This window comes from Mobula hypostoma, chromosome 5 (genome assembly GCF_963921235.1).
Source record: "Mobula hypostoma chromosome 5, sMobHyp1.1, whole genome shotgun sequence".
Lineage (NCBI taxonomy): Eukaryota > Metazoa > Chordata > Chondrichthyes > Myliobatiformes > Myliobatidae > Mobula > Mobula hypostoma.
The window spans coordinates 116,371,501-116,391,419 of record NC_086101.1 but is presented as its reverse complement, the minus strand read 5'-3'; the positions used below and the strand labels follow the sequence as shown (position 1 = coordinate 116,391,419).

General features: G+C 45.9%; 1 protein-coding gene across 4 annotated transcripts in view; it reads right to left on the bottom strand.

Moving 5' to 3' along the window:
• LOC134346269 (protein phosphatase inhibitor 2-like) overlaps positions 1-19,919 on the bottom strand; it is a 71,776-nt gene that overhangs the window by 32,646 nt on the left and 19,211 nt on the right. For 3 of the 4 annotated variants that reach the window (XM_063047611.1, XM_063047613.1, XM_063047614.1), the window contains exons 5-6: positions 18,946-19,062; positions 15,269-15,325 (exon numbers count right to left, since the gene is read on the bottom strand). In XM_063047611.1, the coding sequence (XP_062903681.1) occupies positions 15,269-15,325; positions 18,946-19,062 (174 nt within the window). Of the gene's footprint in view, positions 1-4,443; positions 4,546-15,268; positions 15,326-18,945; positions 19,063-19,919 lie in introns of all 4 variants that reach the window. The other variant, XM_063047612.1, reaches the window with a different exon arrangement.

The following is a 19,919-nucleotide window of genomic DNA, read 5'->3' as shown; positions in this document are numbered from 1 at the left end:
GCTGGGGACATTTCCAATAAGATGAGCAGACCAACTGCATCATCAGGACAGTATTCCACTGGCCCCCTGAAAGGCAGAGGAAAAGCGGGAGAGCAAAGGCAACTTGATGCCATACTGTAGAGGCAGAAGTGCAGACCCCAAGCCGCACCTGGGGAACGATAGAGAAGATGGCCAAGGACAGACAGAGATGGAGGACCTTCATTCTTGCCCTAAACGCCAGTAAGTAATTTCCAGATAACCATTCCATCCACTCTGATCGCTGGTGGGTGCTCCAAGCTGCCAGGTCTCTCACTTGGTGGGTTTGGTATTTGTGACACCACCCATTCCTGCCACCCCACTGGTACAAGAAAACTGGAGCAGGAGTGGACCAATTGGCTCTTCAAGACTACCCCACCATTCAATGCGATCACGCCTGGTCCAGGCTGATCTCAATTCCTCTTCTGTTCCTGTTCCACATCGCCCACAAATCACCAATCTTTCAGATATTATCTATCCCCACCTAAAATATATCTAACTGGTCTCCACCATCTTAGAGAAGTAATTTCTACACACCTCACTTGTGAATGACCAGTCACCTTTTCTGTAACTACGTCCCCTTTTTCATGACTCCTGCATATCTTCCCCTGTTGAGGCCCCCTTAGAATCCCATAGTTCTGAATAAGGTCATCTCTCTTTCTTCTAAACTCCTAGAAACACAGACCCAAACTCTCCAGCCTCTCTTGATAGGACAACACTCTCGTCCCAAGAATCAGCCCGGTGCATCTCCTTTGGACTGTCTCCAGTGCTGCTTGAACCTCCTTTAGTTAAATACACTCCATACACAGCTGTCCAGGTGCGGCCTCACTAACACTTGCAATCGTAAGGAAAACTCCATGTTCTTAAACTCCAAATCTTTTGTTGTTGAATACCAACAGGACATTTACCTTCATGTTAGACCTGCCTGCTAACTTCTTGGGATTCATGCACTAGAACAGATAGATCCCTCTGAACTTCACTCATTTACACTCTCTCTCACCAGTGAGATAATAATCCAGGTGTCTGTCAGACCATATTTGCAGTTTTGGACCTCATACATGCTGGATGTGCTGGCGTTGGAGAGGGTCCAGAGGAAGTTCATGAGAATGATCCAGGGATGAAAGGGTTAACATATGTGGAGCATTTGATGGCTCTGGGCCTGTACTTGTTTGAGTTTAGAAGAATGGGGGAGGGAGAATCTCGTTGAAACCTATCAAATATTAAAAGGTTTGGACAGAGTAGATGAGGAGATTTTCTGTAGTGGGGGAGTCTAGGACCAGAGGGCACAACCTCAGATTAAAAAAAAGAACATCTCTTTAGAACAGAGATGAGGAGGGATTTCTTTTGCCAGATGGTGGACAGTCTGTTGAATTCATTGTGTAGACAGCTGTGGAGCCAAATCACTGGTTACGCTTAAGGTTACGCTTGATTAGCAAGGGTGCCAAAGGTTATGGGGAGAAAGGGGGAGAAGGAAGGAGAACGGGGTTGAAAGGGAAGATAAGTCAGCCATGGAGGAGCAGATTTGATGGGCTAAATGGCCTCAATCCATTCCCATGTCTTAAAGGTCACAAATGTTGAATGGCAAGGTCTGTCAAGGAGTTTATGTTAAGTCTTAGAGTTTAACATCACAGAAATGAGCATTGACTACTATGTTCATTGCTGACCATTCTGCCCATCCAGGCTGGGAGGGGTAGGAGTATGTTGTCTAAATATCTCTTAAACATAGTAAATATATCTGACTTCACCAGTCAGCTCTAAATACTAGCCACTCTCTATGTAAAAAAAAACTTCCCCTCAGAGGGTGATCAATGTGTGAAATGAGCTGATAGAGGGATATTGAGGCCCTACTCAGGAAAAAACAAAGACCCCACCCACCCCAGACATTCTCTCTTCTCCGCTCTCCCATCGGGCAGAAGATACAACGGCCAGAAAGCAAATACTACCAGGCTCAAGGACAGCTTCTACCATGTTGTAATGACACTACTAAATGGTTCCCTAGTGTGATAAGATGGGCTCTTGATCTCACAAACTACCTCATCATGACAATTACATGGGCATCACGACAGCCAGCGATCAAGGTCCATTTTCTGCCGCTGTGACCACATGGGTTTCCTCCAGCTTCCTCCCACATTCCAATGGTATACAGATTAGGTTTAGTGAGTTGTGGGCATGCTATGTTGGCATTGGAAGCATGGCCACACTTGCGGGCAGTTCAGCACAATCCTAGGACCATGCCGTAACGCAAATGACACATTCCACTGACATGTTTCCATGTACACATGACCAATAAAGCTAATCTTTAAAAAAAATCTATCTTAGGTCTATCATCTTGCACCTTATTGTCTACCTGCACTTTCTCTGTAACTGTTACACTTTATTCTGCATTCTGCTGTCGCCAAAGAAGGCACGACAGAGGCTATATTCATTAGGAGTTTGCGATTTGGTATGTCACCAAAGACACTCGCAAATACCCGTGTAGGGTATTCTAACTGGCTACATTACTGTCTGGTATGGGGAAGGGGGGAACACTACACAGGATCGAAATAAGCTGCAGAAAGTTGTAAACTTAGTCAGCTCCATCATGGGCACTAGTCTCCCTAGTATTGAGGACATCTTCAAGGAACAATGCCTCAAAGAGATGGCATCTGTCATGAAGGACCCAGGATATGCCTTGTTCTCATTGCTACCATCAGGGAAGCAGTACAGAAGCCTGAAGACTCACACTCAGTGATTCACGAACAGCTTCTTCCCCTCGGCCATCTGATTTCTGAATGGACATTGAACCCATGAACACTACCTCATTACTTTTTTTTCCCTGTTTTTGCTCTACTTAGTTGACCTTTTTAATATAGATATATATGGGTGGTGAAGTGGAGATATGTCTCTACCAAAGGAGGTGTAAGGCACTCCTTTCCTCCGCTAGCCTACAGGTCACTCTTGGGCAAGGTGTAGCACCTGATTAGCCCCCCATCAGGGTCACGTAAAGCCATGGGAGCAGGTGGTGGATGGTCGTATGAGCAGCCAGTGCACATCACAAGTCCTGGTTACGTGGCCACTGACACCAGGCAGACAATCTCTGAAGAGTATTGATAATGGCTGGGGTCACCCGTCTAGTAAAGACACTGCCCAGAAGAAGGCAATGGCAAACCACTTCTGTAGAAAAAAAATTGCCTAGAACAATCCTGGTCAAGATCACGATTACCTACATTGTATGTCACAGCACATAATGATGATATCTACTGAAATTTACATTAATTGTGTTTTTTTCTATTATTATGTATTGCAACATATAAAATTTCATGACCTAGGCTAGTGATGTTAAACCCGATTCTGTTTTCTCCCATTCTACCTCGATGCACTGTGTAACGATCTGATCTGCATGGACAGTGTTCAAGACAAGCTCTTCACTGTATCTCAGTACAGGTGACAGTAATAAACCAATATCAAAAGGAGGAGGCATGGTTCAGCTGGACTCAAAGTAACCCCTGGAGGGTCATAGGGGTTGCAGAATTGTACTGGGTAAGGGAATCAAGAGGGCAAAAATATGCCACAAGGTAGCTCTGGCGGAGAAGATGAAGGAGAATCAAAAAAAGTTTTTGAGTAACGAGAGAGAGAATAAGACTCCTCAAAGACTAAAGTGAACACTTACAGTCCTGTGCAAAAGTCTCAGGCACATCTAGATGCCTCAGCTGCATGAAACCTTTGCACAGTACTGTAGTAATTTTATGTATTGCACTGTACTGCTGCAAAAAACAACTATGACATATGTAAGTGTTGATAAACCTGATTCTGATTATGGGTCTCTATTACGGACTGAGAGTAGGAAAGGGGCAGGGAGAGGGGAATCGTGGTTGGGAAAAGGTGAAGGGAGAGGGGAGAGAGCGGGAAGCACCAGAGAAACAATCTTTAACGATCAATAAACCAATTGTTTGGAATCGAATGACCTTGCTTGGAGTGTAACTGCATCCGCCCTGCCCTGGCACTGCTGCCCTGCCACCTGTCCCGCACCCCTCCCGCGGCGCTCCACCCTCGCCATTCCCAACATCCTTTGCTCCCGCCAGATTTACAAACTCGCTCTCCACTCCACATTGACAAATACAGTACTGTGCAAAAGTCTTAGGCCTCCTGGCTACATATACGGTGTGTGCCTACGGCTTCTGCACAGTACTGTCTACCCTGCTGAACTAGGGAGGCCCTACCACTCCTCGTTGGCTCTTATCCCACACCACCACCAGCAGAAGCTGGGATCTTGTTCTGTAATGGTTTCACTGAGTGAATTTGCAAAGAATATGAAAGGCACTGTCTAAATGAAAGCTCACCCTCTAAGTTAATAAGGACCCCTTCCAGTCATTCGGGCCCCAGCCCCTCCTTGCAAAGAATGGCAGACCACCCTGTACCAGCCGCACGTATGTTCCTCTCATTTCTCACTTGACATCTGTCGCTCTCACAGTAGACCACAGCACTTGGCCATCTTCCTGATTAGGGAGTGGAACCAGCTCTTGAGATATCCCGACACCTGGATACCTGGGGCTGTGGCAGTGACAGAGAGAGTGTCAGATTCAGTCTGTGGCATGTCCTCTACCTTTCTTCCCAAGAAAGGACTGGGCTCCCACAACTTAGCATCTCCCCACTACCATACCCCATCCCAATCCCCATTCGGAACAAAGCAGACCTTGCCATGTGGTTGGTGGAACACATGCCTCTTGGTGCCATACACCTTCCTGATCTTCAGTTCCCATCTAGTGGGAGAAAGTCATTTGGGTATATTTAAAGCAGAGGTTGAAGGGTTCTTGATTAGTCAGGGAGAAGACGGGAATGGGGTTCAGAAGGTTAATAAAATCGGCCTTGATTGAAAGGCAGAGCAGACCCAATGGGCCAAATGGCCTTATCCTGCTTCTATGTCTTATGGTCTTAAAGCCTTGGGCTGGGCTTGCTGACCAGTCCAACTCTGTCCCTGCTGCCCACTGTGAATGGGTGAAGGAACCCTATTCCCCACCAACCTTTCCACTATAAGTCAGTCCTTGAGCCCAAATCCATCAGTGGGAAATGCCCAGGTTCAACTATGATGCCTACTGTAGTCAATCTGCCTTTCAGCAATCAGACTATTTGCTGGCCAAATGTCTGGTGGATAAGTGATAAGAATTTAGCTTCAGGTAACATGAAGACAATATTGAAAATACAGGGCTGAAGTTGTTAGATTTGAACGTATATGAAATTGGGTAGATGATCTGGTAGGGCAGGTGTGATGTTGTGGGTATCACAGTGTTGTGATTGAAAGAAGATCACTGCTGGGAGCTTAGCATCTGAGCATACACATTGTATTGACAAGACAGGCAGGCAGACAGATGGGATGGTGTGGCTTTGTTGGTAAAAAAAATGAAATCAAGTCCTGAGAATTAAGTGGGCATTGGTCAGACCACATATGGAGCCGGTTTGGGCCCCATATCTGAGAAAGAATATGCTGGTATTTGGAGAGGGACCCGAGGAGGTTTAAGAGAAGTATCCTGGGAATGAAAGGGTTAATGTATGAGGAGCATTTGATAGTTCTGATCTGTACTCGCTAGAGTTTAGAAGAATGGTGGAAATTGAAACTTAACTGAATATTGAAAGGCCTAGCTAGAGTGGACATGGAGAAGATGTTTCCTGTGGTGGGGTAGTCTAGGACCAGAAGGCAAAGCCTCAGAGTAGAAGGACGTCCCCTCAGAAAATGAGGAGATGAGGAGGAATTTCTTTAGTCAGAGGGTACTGAATGTTTGGAATTCTTGCCATGGTCAGCTGTGAAGGACAAGTTATTGGATATATTTAAAGTGGAAGTTGATAGGTTCTTGATTGCTAAGGGCATCAAAAGTTACGGGGGAGAAGGCAGGAGACAGGGCTGAGAGAGAATATAAATCAGCCATGATGGAATGTTGGAGCAGAATTGATGGGCTGAATGGCCTAATTCTGCTCCAATGTCTTATGGTCTTAGAATGGAGGGATAAGGGGGAAGGATCTGCTGATGCCTGGAGTTCAGATCATGCAGGGTGTCAATGGGTTAGGGTTAGGGTTAGGGTTAGGGTTGGAGCACCACAATAGGGAGACGGTTGGAGGTGGAGGTAATGGAAAGGAGGGTGTGGGATTGGAGAAAGAGTTAAAGAGTAAAGATTAAAGATTATCTTTACTTGTCACATGGACATCAAAACATGCAGTAAAATGTATGATTTGCGATACTGATCAACATCCACCCCGTTTAAATATGTGCAGGGGACAACCCGCAATGTCGCCATGCTTCCAGAGCCAACATAGCATGCCTGCAACTTACTAACTGTAATCAGTACAAGCTTGGGATATGGGCGGAAGCTGGAGGACCTGAAGGAACCCACGCGGTCACAGGGAGGATGTACAAACTCTTTTCAGACAGCGACGGGAAGGATCCTTGATACAGATGTCAGATACAGATAGGGTTCCCATCCGCTGTTCCCTACAACCAGAGGTTGGACTAGCTTGGGCTGTTTTCTCTGGAGTAGCGGAGGTTGTGGGGAGATCTGACAGAAGTTTATAAGTAAACAACCTTTCCCCAGGGTTGAAGTTCTAATTCTAGAGAGCATGCATTTAAGGAGAGAGAGGTAAGTTAGTTGATTGCATACTTAGTCACAGTGACCTCTCTGGGTCCAACAAATGGTGAAAATGTTACACATTTCACTTATGATCACAAGACCCTGTTGGATTGCAACTATATGTGCTGTGTGACTATACAGAGTCATAAAAAAGTACAGCACAGAAACAGGCCCTTTGGCCCATCTGGTTCATACTGAACCATTTAATCTGCCTACTCCCATCGACCTGCACTGGGACCACAGCCCTCCATGCACCTCCCATCCATGTACCTATCCAAAATTCTCTTGAGTTTGCATGCACCAGTTGTGCTGGCAGCTCATTCCACACTCCCACCACCCTCTGAGCAAAGAAGATTCCCCTCATGTTCCCATGAAACTTTTCACCTTTCACCCATAATGCATGACATCTATTTGCAGTGCCACCTAACGTCAGTGGAAAAAGCCTGTTTGCATTTACCCTATCTATAATTTTGTATACCTCTATCAAATCTCCCCTTAATCTTCTGCATTCTAAGGAATAAAGTCCTAACCTATTTAATCTTTCTTTATAATTCAGGTCCTCCAGTCCCAGCAACATTCTCGTAAATTTTCTCTGTACTCTTTCAACCTTATTTACATCTTTCCTGTAGGTCGGTGACCAAAACTGCACGCAATACTCCAAATTATACAACTTCTTAATACAACTTCAACATAACATCCCAACTCCTGTACTCAGTATTTTGATTTATGAAGGCTAATGTGCCAAAAGCTTTCTTTACAATCCTATCTACCTGTGTCACCACTTTCCATGAATTATGGACCTGTATTCCCAGATTTCTTTGTTCTACTGCACTCCTCAGTGCTCTGCCGTTTTTCACCTTGGTCCCAGAGGAATGGGATTTCATTTAGCAGTATACATGTGTATGAATGAACAACAATAAACTTGAAGTTGAAGTTGAACTTTAACGTGAAGTACAAAGGAAATGTGCAGGCTGCCTTTTACACATTTCTGAAAAGCTTTCGGTTGTGTGGTGAGGCTGCCTTTGACACTGGAGGAACAGGTGAACGGCCAAGGTAGAGCTTTAGGGGAGCCTTGTTTACCTACTCCTTCTGGCGCAGAACAGGGAAAGAGGGAGGAGTTAAGGCAAGTGTTTGACAGTAAACCACAGTCACAGAATCATGGAGTCACTGAGTTATACACAGAACAGGACCAAACCCTTTGGACCAACATCACGTTGACCAAGTTGCCCACCTGAGCCAGTCCCATTTGCAGACTTTTAACCTGTATCCCTCTAAACCTTTCCTATCCGCTTGCCAAACTGATGTGGCATGGAGGGAAGGTAGACCTTGCATCCTATCCACATGCCAGTGCATCATTCACGTCCATCGGTTTCTTGCGTATACAGTGGCATGCAAAAGTTTGGGCACCCCTGGTCAGAATTTCTGTTACTGTGAATGGTTAAGTGAGTAGAAGATGAACTGATCTCCAAAAGTCATAAAGTTAAAGATGAAACATTCTTTTCAACATCTTAAGCAAGATTGGTGTATTATTTTTGTTTTGTACAATTTTAGAGTGAAAAAAAAAGGAAAGGAGCACCATGCAAAAGTTTGGGCACCCCAAGAGATTTGAGCTCTCAGATAACTTTTACCAAGGACTCAGACCTTAATTAGCTTGTTAGGGCTATGGCTTGTTCACAGTCATCGTTAAGAAAGGCCAGGTGATGTAAATTTCAAAGCTTTATAAATACCCTGACTCCTGAAATCTTGTCCCAGTAATCAGCAGCCATGGGCTCCTCTAAGCAGCTGCCTAGCACTCTGAAAATCAAAATAAATTATGCCCACAAAGCAGGAGAAGGCTATAAGAAGATAGCAAAGTGTTTTCAGGTAGCCATTTCCTCAGTTCGTAATGTAATTAAGAAATAGCAGTTAACAGGAACGGTGGAGGTCAAGTTGAGGTCTGGAAGACCAAGAAAACTTTCCAAGAGAACTACTCGCAGGATTGCTAGAAAGGCAAATTAAAACCCCAGTTTGACTGCAAAAGACCTTCAGGAAGATTTAGCAGACTCTGGAGTGGTGGTGCACTGTTCTACTGTGCAGCGACACCTGCACAAATATGACCTTCATGGAAGAGTCATCAGAAGAAAACCTTTCCTGCATCCTCACCACAAAATTCAGCATCAGAAATTTGCAAAGGAACGTCTAAACAAGCCTATTGCATTTTGGAAACAAGACCTGTGGACTGATGAAGTTAAAATAGAACGTTTTGGCCGCAATGAGCAAAGGTACGTTTGTTGAAAACAGGGTGCAGAATTTCATGAAAAGAACACCCCTCCAACTGTTAAGCACGGGGGTGGATTGATCATGCTTTGGGCTTGTGTTGCAGCCAGTGGCATGAGGAACATTTCACTGATAGAGGGAAGAATGAAATCAATTAAATACCAGCAAATTCTGGAAGCAAACATCACACCATCTGTAAAAATGCTGAAGATGAAAAGAGGATGGCTTCTACAACAGGATAATGAACCTAAACACACCTCAAAATCCACAATGGACTACCTCAAGAGGCGCAAGCTGAAGGTTTTGCCATGGCCCTCACAGTCCCCTGACCTAAACATCATCGAGAATCTGTTGATAGACCTCAAAAGAGCAGTGCATGCAAGACGGCCCAAGAATCTCACAGAACTAGAAGCCTTTTGAAAGGATGAATGGGCGAAAATCCACCAAACAAAAATTGAAAGACTCTTAGCTGGCTACAAAAAGCGTTTACAAGTTGTGATACTTGCCACAGGGGGTGTTACTAAGTACTGCCTGGCAGGGTGCCCAAACTTTTTCTTCAGGCCCTTTTCCATTTTTGTTATTTTGAAACTGTAAAAGATGGAAATAAAAAAGTAATCTTGCTTAAAATACTAAAGAAATGAGTCATCTTTAACTTCATGCCTTTTGGAAATCAGTTCATCTTTTACTCGCTTAGCTATTCACAGTAACAGAAATTTTGACCAGGGGTGCCCAAACTTTTGCATGCCACTGTATATTCATGTGCCCGTCTAAATGCCACTTTAATACTTTATCATATTTATACCATAAGACATAAAAGCAAATTAGGCCATTTAGCCCATTCCATCATGGCTGTTACTAGCCCTCTCAATCCAATTCTTCTGCCTTCTTCCTGTAACCTTTGACACCCCGAGTAATCAAGAACCATCAACCTCCACTTTGAATACACCCAGTGACTTGGCCTCCACAGCCACACGTGGCAACAAATTCCCCCAATTCAAAGTACATTTATTATCGAAGTATGGATACAGAATACCATTCTGAGATTCATCTTCCCACAGGCAGCCATGAATCAATGAAACACCATGGAACCCGTTCGAGAAAACATCAAACATCCAACACGCAGAAAAAAAAGAACAAATTGCGCAAAGAGCAAAAAGCGTGCAAACAACACATAGAATATCAAACCTCAAACCACCCTCTAACTAAAGAAATTCCTCCTCATCTCTGTTCCAAATGGATGTCCCTGTATTCTGTGACTATGCCCTCTGGTCCTAGACTCTCCCACTCTAGAAAAAATCCTTTGCACATCCACTCCATCTCGGCCTTTGTTTCCACCGGCATCTCTGACAGAATGTTCTAGGTACATTACCTGTGTAAAACTCCTAACATGCAAATCTCCTTCAAATGTTCTCCCTCTTACTATTGAAGTATACTCTTATCTTCTAAAAGAGAAAAAAAAGCCTGACTGTAACCCATCTGTGCTCCTTTGTCTTATGGTCTTATTACCAAAGGTTACAGGGAGAAGGCAAGAGAATGAAGTTGAGAAGGAAAATAAATCAGCCATGATTGAATGGCAGAGCAGACTCGATGGGCCAGATGGCCTAAATCTGCTCCTATGTCTTATGGTCTGATTGTCAAAAGTTACAGGGAGAAGGCAAGAGAATGGGGTTGAGAGGGAAAATAAATTTTATGGTCTATTTTCTTATATTTTTATTTTTAAAAGTAGGCATCCATTAGTCTCGTGAGACCATGGATTTGCGCCTTGGAAGGTTTCCAGGGCGCAGGCCTGGGCAAGGTTGTATGGAAGACCAGCAGTTGCCCATGCTGCAAGTCTCCCCTCTCCACGCCACCGATGTTCTCCAAGGGAAGGGCATTAGAACCCATACACCTTGGCACCAGTGTCATTGCAGAGCAATGTGTGGTTAAGTGCCTTGCTCAAGGACACACACACACTGCCTCAGCTGAGGCTTGAACTAGCGACCTTCAGATCACTAGACCGACGCCTTAACCACTTGGCCACATGCCAACATATTTTTATAATAAATGCCTCTATCAGGCCTCCCCTCAGTCTGCTACACTCCAGAGAAAGCAACCCATGTTTACCTAACGTCTCCTGAAATTCAAACACTCTAATCCAGGCAGTGTCTTGGTGAAGCTCTTCTGCACCCTCTCCAAAACCTCCACATCTTTATTATAATGGGGTCACCAGAACTGCACATAATATTTCACAAATAACCTAACTACAGTTTTATACAGCTGATTAACAATATCAATTTCAAGATCATCATCCTTCATTTAAAATCTTTTTTTTCCAATTTATTTAATTAACTGAATTCTAATTCCCTGCATGAGAAGATCTGCAGATGCTGGAAATCCAGAGCAACACACACAAAACGCTGGAGGAACTCAGCAGGCCAGGCAGCATCTTTGGAAAAGACTAACTCCCCATTAGCTATTGTAGGAATCTGAAATCCTATCAATTATCGAAGTCTTTCGGTATACCAGTTGGGTAAAATAGCAATCCCAAGGTTTTATAAGACATTCATCAGTCCACATTTGGAGTATTGTGAGCAGTTTTGATTCCACGTACAAGGAAGGATGTGCTGCTACTGGAGAGGGTCTTACTGGAGGTTTACAAGAATGATCCCAGGATTGAAAGGCCTGATGTATAAGCAGTGCTGGATGTCTCTGGGCCTGCACTCACTGGAGTTCGGAACGATGACAGGGAATGATCTCATTGAACCCTACCAATTACTGAAAGGCCTGTTTAAAGTGAGCATGGGAGAGTATGTTTCCAGTAATGGGAGAATCTAGGACCGGGAGAGCAGCCTCTGAATAGAGGGATGTCCCTATATTACTGAGGTGAAGAGGAATTTCTTTTGGCAGACGGTTTAGGTCACAGGGATTGGTAGAATTCATTGCTACACCAGTTCAATGGGCATATTTAAAGCGGAGATTGACAGGTTATTGATTAGTCAGGTTACAGGGAGAAGGTGTGATAAAGGGGTTGAGAGGGGAAGTAAATCAATCATGACTGAATGGGCCACACCACACAGCCTAATTCTGATACCACGTTTATGGCTTACGGTCTAATCCCTCACCCCCAGCACCTCCAGCTAAATACAATGGCGGTGGAGTGGTGGCTTCATGGGGAACACCTGAAAAAACGGAAATAGAGAATTTGCCAAGGGAGAATGTGGTAGAAGGAGAGCAGGGTGAAGGGAGGCAATGTGAGCATCTTTGTCAAGGACAGCCCCTAACTGTGGCCATCTCCTTGAACCGCTGGTGAAGATGCTCCCACAGTGCTCTTCTTGGAGGGAGGTCCAAAAATTTGACACAACAATGATACCTAAGTCTTATTTGATATCAGAATGAGGAGACTAAGGAAGTTCAACTTGTCACTGAACACTCTAACAGATATCCACAGATATATATTGGAAGAGTCCTGGCTGGTTGTTTCATGGACTGAACCGCTGAGAGTAGTGGACTCAGCCCAATACATCAAAAGCAATCCCTCCCCATCTACAAGAGACAGCATCTTCCATTGAACACAAGAGATTCTGCAGATGATGGAAATCCAGAGCAACATATTCAAAGTGCAAACGAAACTCAGAGAGATAGGCAGTATCTATGGAGGGGAGCAAACAGTCGACACTTCGTGCCAAGTCCCTTCATCAGGACATCCATGAAAGATTCCCACCATCCAGGCCATGCCATCTTCTCACAGGTACTATTAGGCAGGAACTACAGAAGCCTGAAGTCCCACACCAACAGGTTCAAGAACAGCTACTTCCCTTCAATGACTTGGTTCTTGAACCAACCTGCAGAACTTTAATCACCACCTCAGTACTGCAACTCTCTAACCATTTGCACTGTAATGGACTTCGTTATTGTTCTACTTGCTTCTCCATTTGTTATGTGCCATGTCGTATGACGTGGGTGATCATGGTCTTTCCACGACCATGATTATTCTTTGCAAATTTTTCTACAGGAGTGGTTTGCCATTGCCTTCTTCTGAGCAGTGTCTTTACAAGACAGGTGACCCCAGACATTATCAATACTCTTCAGAGATTGTCTGCCTGGTGTGGTGATCGCATAACCAGGAATTGTGATATTCGCCAGCTGCTCGTACGACCATCCACCACCTGCTCCCGTGGTTTCATGTGACCCTGATCAGGGGTCTAAGCAGGTGTTATACCCAGCCCAAGGTGACCTGCAGGCTTGTGGAGGGAAGGAGCACCTTACACCTCCTTTGAAAGAGGCGTATCTCCTCCCCGCCACCCAAATCTAATTGCATTCTTCCTTATAAAAATTGTGTTTAATTGATGTTTTCCTTGTGAAAGTTGCGTATCTGATGCTCTGTACCTGTGATGCTGCTGCAGAGAAGTTTTTCATTACACACTGTACACACATAGACTCATGCAGATGACAAAACATTTGACCTTGATACATTTCCCAGTCTGGAGCTCCCTTCCCGACAGCACCGTGGGACCACCTTCACTGGAGGGACTGCAGCGAGTCAAGGAGGTGGGTCCACACCTCTCCACCACCCACCTCCTCGAGGAGCAATGAGGGATGGGTGATAAATGCCTATCTAAACTGCCTGCTCCCATCGACCTCCACCTGGACCATAGCCCTCCATGCCCCTACCATCCAGGGACCTATCCAAACTTTTCTCAAGTATTGAAACTGAACTTGCATTCACCACTTGTGCTGACAGCTCGTTCCACACGCTCACCGCCCCCTAATTACAATATTTATATTTTCAAAAACAAGTGGTTATGTAATCAGCAAAGCATATTGGGGGAACATTCGTTCATACAAAGGCACAACAACAAAAAACACCTTTTTTTCACTTTTGAAGTTCCTCACGGAACTTCCTTTCAGGAGATGGGATGCCATATTGAAGTGGTATAAGACATTGGTCAGGCCTAATCTGGAGTATTGCATGCAGTTTTGTTCACCTACCTACAGGAAAGATGTAAATAACGTTGAAAGAGTACAGAGAAAATTTACAAGGATGTTGCTGGGACTGGAGGACCTGAGTTACAAGGAAAGATTGAACAGGTTAGGACTTTATTCCTTGTATTGTAGAAGACTGAAGGGAGATTTGATGGAGGTGTAGAAAATTATGAGGGGTATAGATAGGGTAAATACAGGTGGATCTTTTCCACTGAGATTGAGTGGGACTACAACCAGAGGACATGAGCTAAGGTTGAAAGGTGAAATGTTGAAGGAGAACATGAAGGTAAATTTCTTCACTCAGAGGGTGGTGAGAATGTGCCACCAGTGCATGTGGTTGATACAATTTCAATTTCAACATTTAAGAGAGGTATCGATAGGTACATGGATGGGAGGGGTGTGGACGGCTGTGGTCCCTGTGCAGGGCAGTGGAAGTGGGCAGTTTAAATGGTTTGGCATGGACTAGATGGGCTGAGTGGCCTGTTTCCTGCTGTACTTTTCTCTGACTCTGTGATGCTGGGAAGCCTTCAGTAAAGTGGAGATCAAGGAGGCTGAGAAAACTGGAGAGCCCCAGTCAACGAGAAAGCTTGTGATGGAAGGCACAGAACTCATAATATTCCTCTCAGTGCAGACTTAATGACTATGAAGGGCTGAACCAACTGAGGCTGCTGGTGGTTCATTGACCTGTGCACAGGACAGCACAGAGGAAGAATAGCCTGCAAGAGGAGAGAGCGACAAGTTCACCTAGGGAGTCAGCAGAAGCACTGAGGACCATCAGAAGACTGAGTAATTGGGACGGGCCACAAGGAGTGTGCATGAAGAGTATATGAGCAAAGGCCAATCATTTAAACTGGTCCAAATAAATGTTACAGCCTATCTCCTGTAATTCCTGCTGCATTTCTAATGGGAGTGTGTGATAGGACAGTGTAGAGGGATCTTTTTCTCTGTGTCTGACCCTGGAACTGTGTGATGGGACAGTGTAGAGGGAGCTTCACTCTGTGTCTGACCCTGGGAGCGTGTGATGGGACAGTGTAGAGGAAGGTTCACTCTGTGTCTGACCCTGGGAGTGTGTGATGGGACAGTGTAGAGGAAGGTTCACTCTGTGTCTGACCCTGGGAGCGTGTGATGGGACAGTGTAGAGGGAGCTTCACTCTGTGTCTGACCCTGGGAGCGTGTGATGGGACAGTGTAGAGGGAGCTTCACTCTGTGTCTGACCCTGGGAGCGTGTGATGGGACAGTGTAGAGGGAGCTTCACTCTGTGTCTGACCCTGGGAGCATGTGATGGGACGGTGTAGAGGGAGCTTCACTCTGTGTCTGACTCTGGGAGTGTGTGATGGGACAGTGTAGAGGGAGCTTCACTCTGTGTCTGACCCTGGGAGTGTGTGATGGGACAGTGTAGAGGGAGGTTCACTCTGTGTCTGACCCATGCTGTACCTGACCTGGGAGTGTCTGATGCTCATCCATTTCCCTGTAATGATAACTCTCATCGTGATCGGCTGGGGGAAAATCAGAGCAAAAGCACACATTAGATGATTGGAGTACACTGTGTACTATTCTGGGATGAATTTTCAGGATTTCTCTTATCACTGGCTTCAGAAGTTTAAGAAATGAATCTGATTGCAGTTGATACAGTTTCCTGGTCTAAATCTCCAGGTTATTAATATCACTGTCAGAGCACCTGTTCCACTCGTATTGCACTGTAGGTGCCACATGCAGGAGCCATGAAATGTTGCCCCAGCAACCTCACCCTACAGAGGTTTCTAAACCCTTGTTTTTTTTTTTATCAGCAGCGCATAGTGACTTGGTCGTCCAGAAATTTGGAGTTAAGTCGGAGAACGTTGAGGTATTGGAATCAGCAGGCTCGGTGAAAGGAACATTGCATTCTTCCGGCCAGGTCAAGGTAAGGGAGATGACCATGCTTGAATGTTTATTTTGCAACCCGCGATTGAGGAGGCCCTTCCAGCTACACTGCTCTGGCAACCCCGACTAACCCTCACCTAATCACAGGACAATTCACAATGACCAATTAACCCACCCGATTCGTCTTTGGACGGTGGGAGGAAGCCGGAATACCCAGGGAAATCCCACGCATTCCACGGGGAGGTCGTACAGATTCCTCAGAGGGAACGCCGGAACTGAACTCTGAATTCTGGAACGTTCCGAGCTGTAACAGCGTCATGCTAACCACTACAGTACCCTCGGCAGGGTTCTCCACAAGGATCAGACTCTGGAGATGGCCCTGTGTAGTGAGTCATTCTCACCCATCATGTAACTCCCAGTGTTGTGGGTGAGCCCGTAGCCAACCTCTGTCAATACCAAGAGCCTCTCCAAGAGGTGTCTCTCTGTGCGAGTCCCAACCTCTGATGCATACACACGAAGTGCTGGAAATCTTGAGCAACACACACTAAATGCTGGAGGAACTCAGCAAGTCAGGCAGCAAATATGGAGGAGGGAGGGGAGGGAATGTCGACTCAGACCTCGAGAGGCCTGTGTCGGGTATTTTCATGCCTTACAAGGTGCAGATTGGAAGTCTGTGTGGGGCGCCACTCCTCACACAGACTAGAGCAATGTGTGGTCAAGGACAAGGCTCAAGGACACAAACACGCCGCCACAGCTGAGGCTCGAACTAGCCACCTTCAGATCACTAGACGAACACCTTAACCACTTGGCCACGTGCCCGACACATCTATGGAGAGAGGACTGGAAAAGATGGGGGAAGGGCAAAGGCCAGAATAAGAAAGTTGTTGGAGGGGGAGGAGAACAAGCTGACAAGTGATAGGTGATTGGTGATGGGGGTGGGGTGGGGGGAGGGGGAATGTGGGTGAAGATGGAAGAAGCTGGCAAGGGACAAGTAGAGGAAATAAAGGGCCGAAGAATAAGGATAGAAGAGGACAGTGGACCATGGGAGAAAGGGAAGGAGGAGTGGAAACAGAGGGGCTGATGGGCAACTGAGGAGAACAGATCAGGTGAGACGGTAACCCGAACCAGGAATGGAAAACTAGAGAAGGAAGGAGTGTCAGAAATTACCAGAAGTTGAAGAAATCGATGTTCATGCCATCAGGGTGAAGGCTCCCAGACAGAATATGAGATGTTCTTCCTCCAACCTGAGTTCTGATGAAGGGTCTCAGCCCGAAACGTCGACTGTTTATTCTCCTCCATAGATGCTGCCTGACTTGCTGAGTTCCTCCAGCATTTTGTGTTCATTGCTCTGACACCCAGCTATGTTTCCCCATTGCCTTCTCGCTGAGGACAATAGGGACCACGTCCTACCTCATTATCCCTATCTCCGCTTCCAACCTCCCACCCCCCGTCACGCGGCGGTCCCTATTCAGCCGTGAGAGTGACAGCAGCAGCCAACCCGGATCCAGTCCTTGTTCAGAACAACTACCTTCCCCATAATCATCGCTGACTGCTCTCTGACCACCACCACCCCCCCCTTCCCTCCTCACTCCAGTGACACAAGTCGACTTCAGAAAAGACCAAAAGATGTTTGGGGTAAGGGAGCTCATCAGTGATTGGACTGCAGGCCTAGTCTGACCCTTGACCCAGCATCTTCGGGGTATCATCCAATGCTAACCCAACTTTGGGTAATAACACTGGAGATATCTCCTGTAATGTCCAGTCAATGTGGCAGGCGAAGGAACCGTCAACAGTAAAGGTCTAAAAGCTTTGACCTCACTGGGTTTGACATAAATCAGTACAGTGAACAGACCCCCTCAATAATAATTAGACTCAATGGATTTGATCGAATGGAGGTATCGATACCCTGAGGTCAAACTCTTAGACCCTATTCTCTCAGGGGTACGTTGCTTCATTCAGATCTCTTGAACGTTGTCAGAGGGAGATATTGGTACCCTGGGGTCTGACTCTCAGATCCTACACTTTCGGGGATATGTCTGTTCGTTCGGGTCTCTCAAACGTGCTCAGAGGGAGATATCGGTGCACTGAGGTCTCTCAATCAGTCATTCGGCAAGAGATCTACACAATGATAAATGCTTTCAGTCGCGGGCATCACTGTACATAAGCCACTGTCCCACAGTCTGTCTGTCCCGGAGATATCTGTACAGGAATTAGGGTCTCTCAGATGCACTTTCCTATATATATATATATATATATACAGGAATCCACACACTGCCTCTTGCACCCTATCTCTCTCTCTTTCTCTCGCAACCCTATCTCTATCTCTCTCTCTCTCTCCCTCTACCTCTCTATTTCCTTTTCTCTCTCTCTTTATCCCTCTCAGTCGGGCAGATATCTAACTGTTTCTCCATCTATGGAGTTTTACCAAGCTGGGTAGGTGAATCCTCTATTGGACAGTATAAAGTTATTTAAGAAAGTCTTGGTTTGACTCTGTCAGTGTGCAGAAGGATGTTCGAAATGCACTGAATCACATTTTTCTGTGAAAAGAAGCGGCCATGAAATAGTTGTCCGGCAGTGTTTGTAACTGTCATCTATCTTTAAGATACTGGAGACTTATGCTCCAAAAACATCCATGATCCATACCAATACACTTCAATGACTTCTGCACAAAGGTCTGGAACGTCTTCCAGGAATGTCCAGCGAACAAAAAGTAGAACAAATCCAGTCTGATTAATTACGATTTTGTCCTCAGCTTTGAGTTGAGTTACTCAGATTTGAGTTACATCTAGGACCAGAGGGCACTGCATCAGAAGAGAACAATGTCCCTTTAGAACAGAGACATGGCGAAAATTGGGCAAAATGGAGGTAAATCTGTGGAATCCATTGCCACAGATGACCCTGTAGGCCAGGCCGTTAGGTGTATTTAAGGCAGAGGTCAATAGGTTCTTGATTAGTCAGGGCATTAAAGGTTACGGGGAGAAGGAAAGAGAATGGGATTGAGAGGGAAATAGATCAGCCATGTTGGAATGGCAGAGCAAACTGGATGGGCTGAATGACTAATTCTGCTCCTATGTCTTATGTCAGACTCTCTCTCTCTCTCTATATATATATCTGTCTGTCAATATCCCTCTCTGTCCATCTCTATATATCTGTCTCTCTCTGCCCATCTGTCTGTACCTTCCCCTCGCTTGGCATCTGTCAGCCGCCTCACGGTCTGTGTACTGGAGAGGGGCTTGCCGATAGTGACAGTACTCACAGTCGGAATCGTCACTGTCATCCAGCTGCTCGCGAGCAATCAGTTCTCGGGCACGCTTAATGTTCCAACCCTCGTCATAAATCTGCTTCCGTCTTTGCTCAAACTGCCGTTTGCTTTCTTTGGAGAAGAGAGAAAAAATGGGAGATAATTAAACCGGGCAAACACACAACTAAAACGGGCAAACACACAACTAAACGGGGCAAACACACAACTAAACGGGGCAAACACACAACTAAAACAGGCAAACACACGACTAAACAGGGCAAACACACGACTAAACAGGGCAAACACACGACTAAAACAGGCAAACACACGACTAAAACAGGCAAACACACGACTAAACGGGGCAAACACTCGACTAAACCGGGCAAACACTCGACTAAACCGGGCAAACACTCGACTAAACCGGGCAAACACACGACTAAACCGGGCAAACACACGACTAAACACACTCCCAGGGCCAGACACAGAGTGAAGCTCCCTCTACACTGTCCCATCACACACTCCCAGGGTCAGACACAGAGTGAAACTCCCTCTACACCGTCTCATGACACACCCCCAGGGTCAGACACAGAGTGAAGCTGCCTCTACACCGTCCCATCACACACTCCCAGGGTCAGACACAGAGTGAATCTCCCTCTACACTGTCCCATCACACACTCCCAGGGCCAGACACAGTGTGAAAGTCCCTCTACACTGTCCCATCACACACTCCCAGGGTCAGACACAGAGTGAAACTCCCTCTACACCGTCCCATGACACACCCCCAGGGTCAGACACAGAGTGAAGCTGCCTCTACACCGTCCCATCACACACTCCCAGGGTCAGACACAGAGTGAATCTCCCTCTACACTGTCCCATCACACACTCCCAGGGCCAGACACAGTGTGAAAGTCCCTCTACACTGTCCCATCACAGACTCCCAGGGTCAGACACAGAGTGAAACTCCCTCTACACCGTCCCATGACACACCC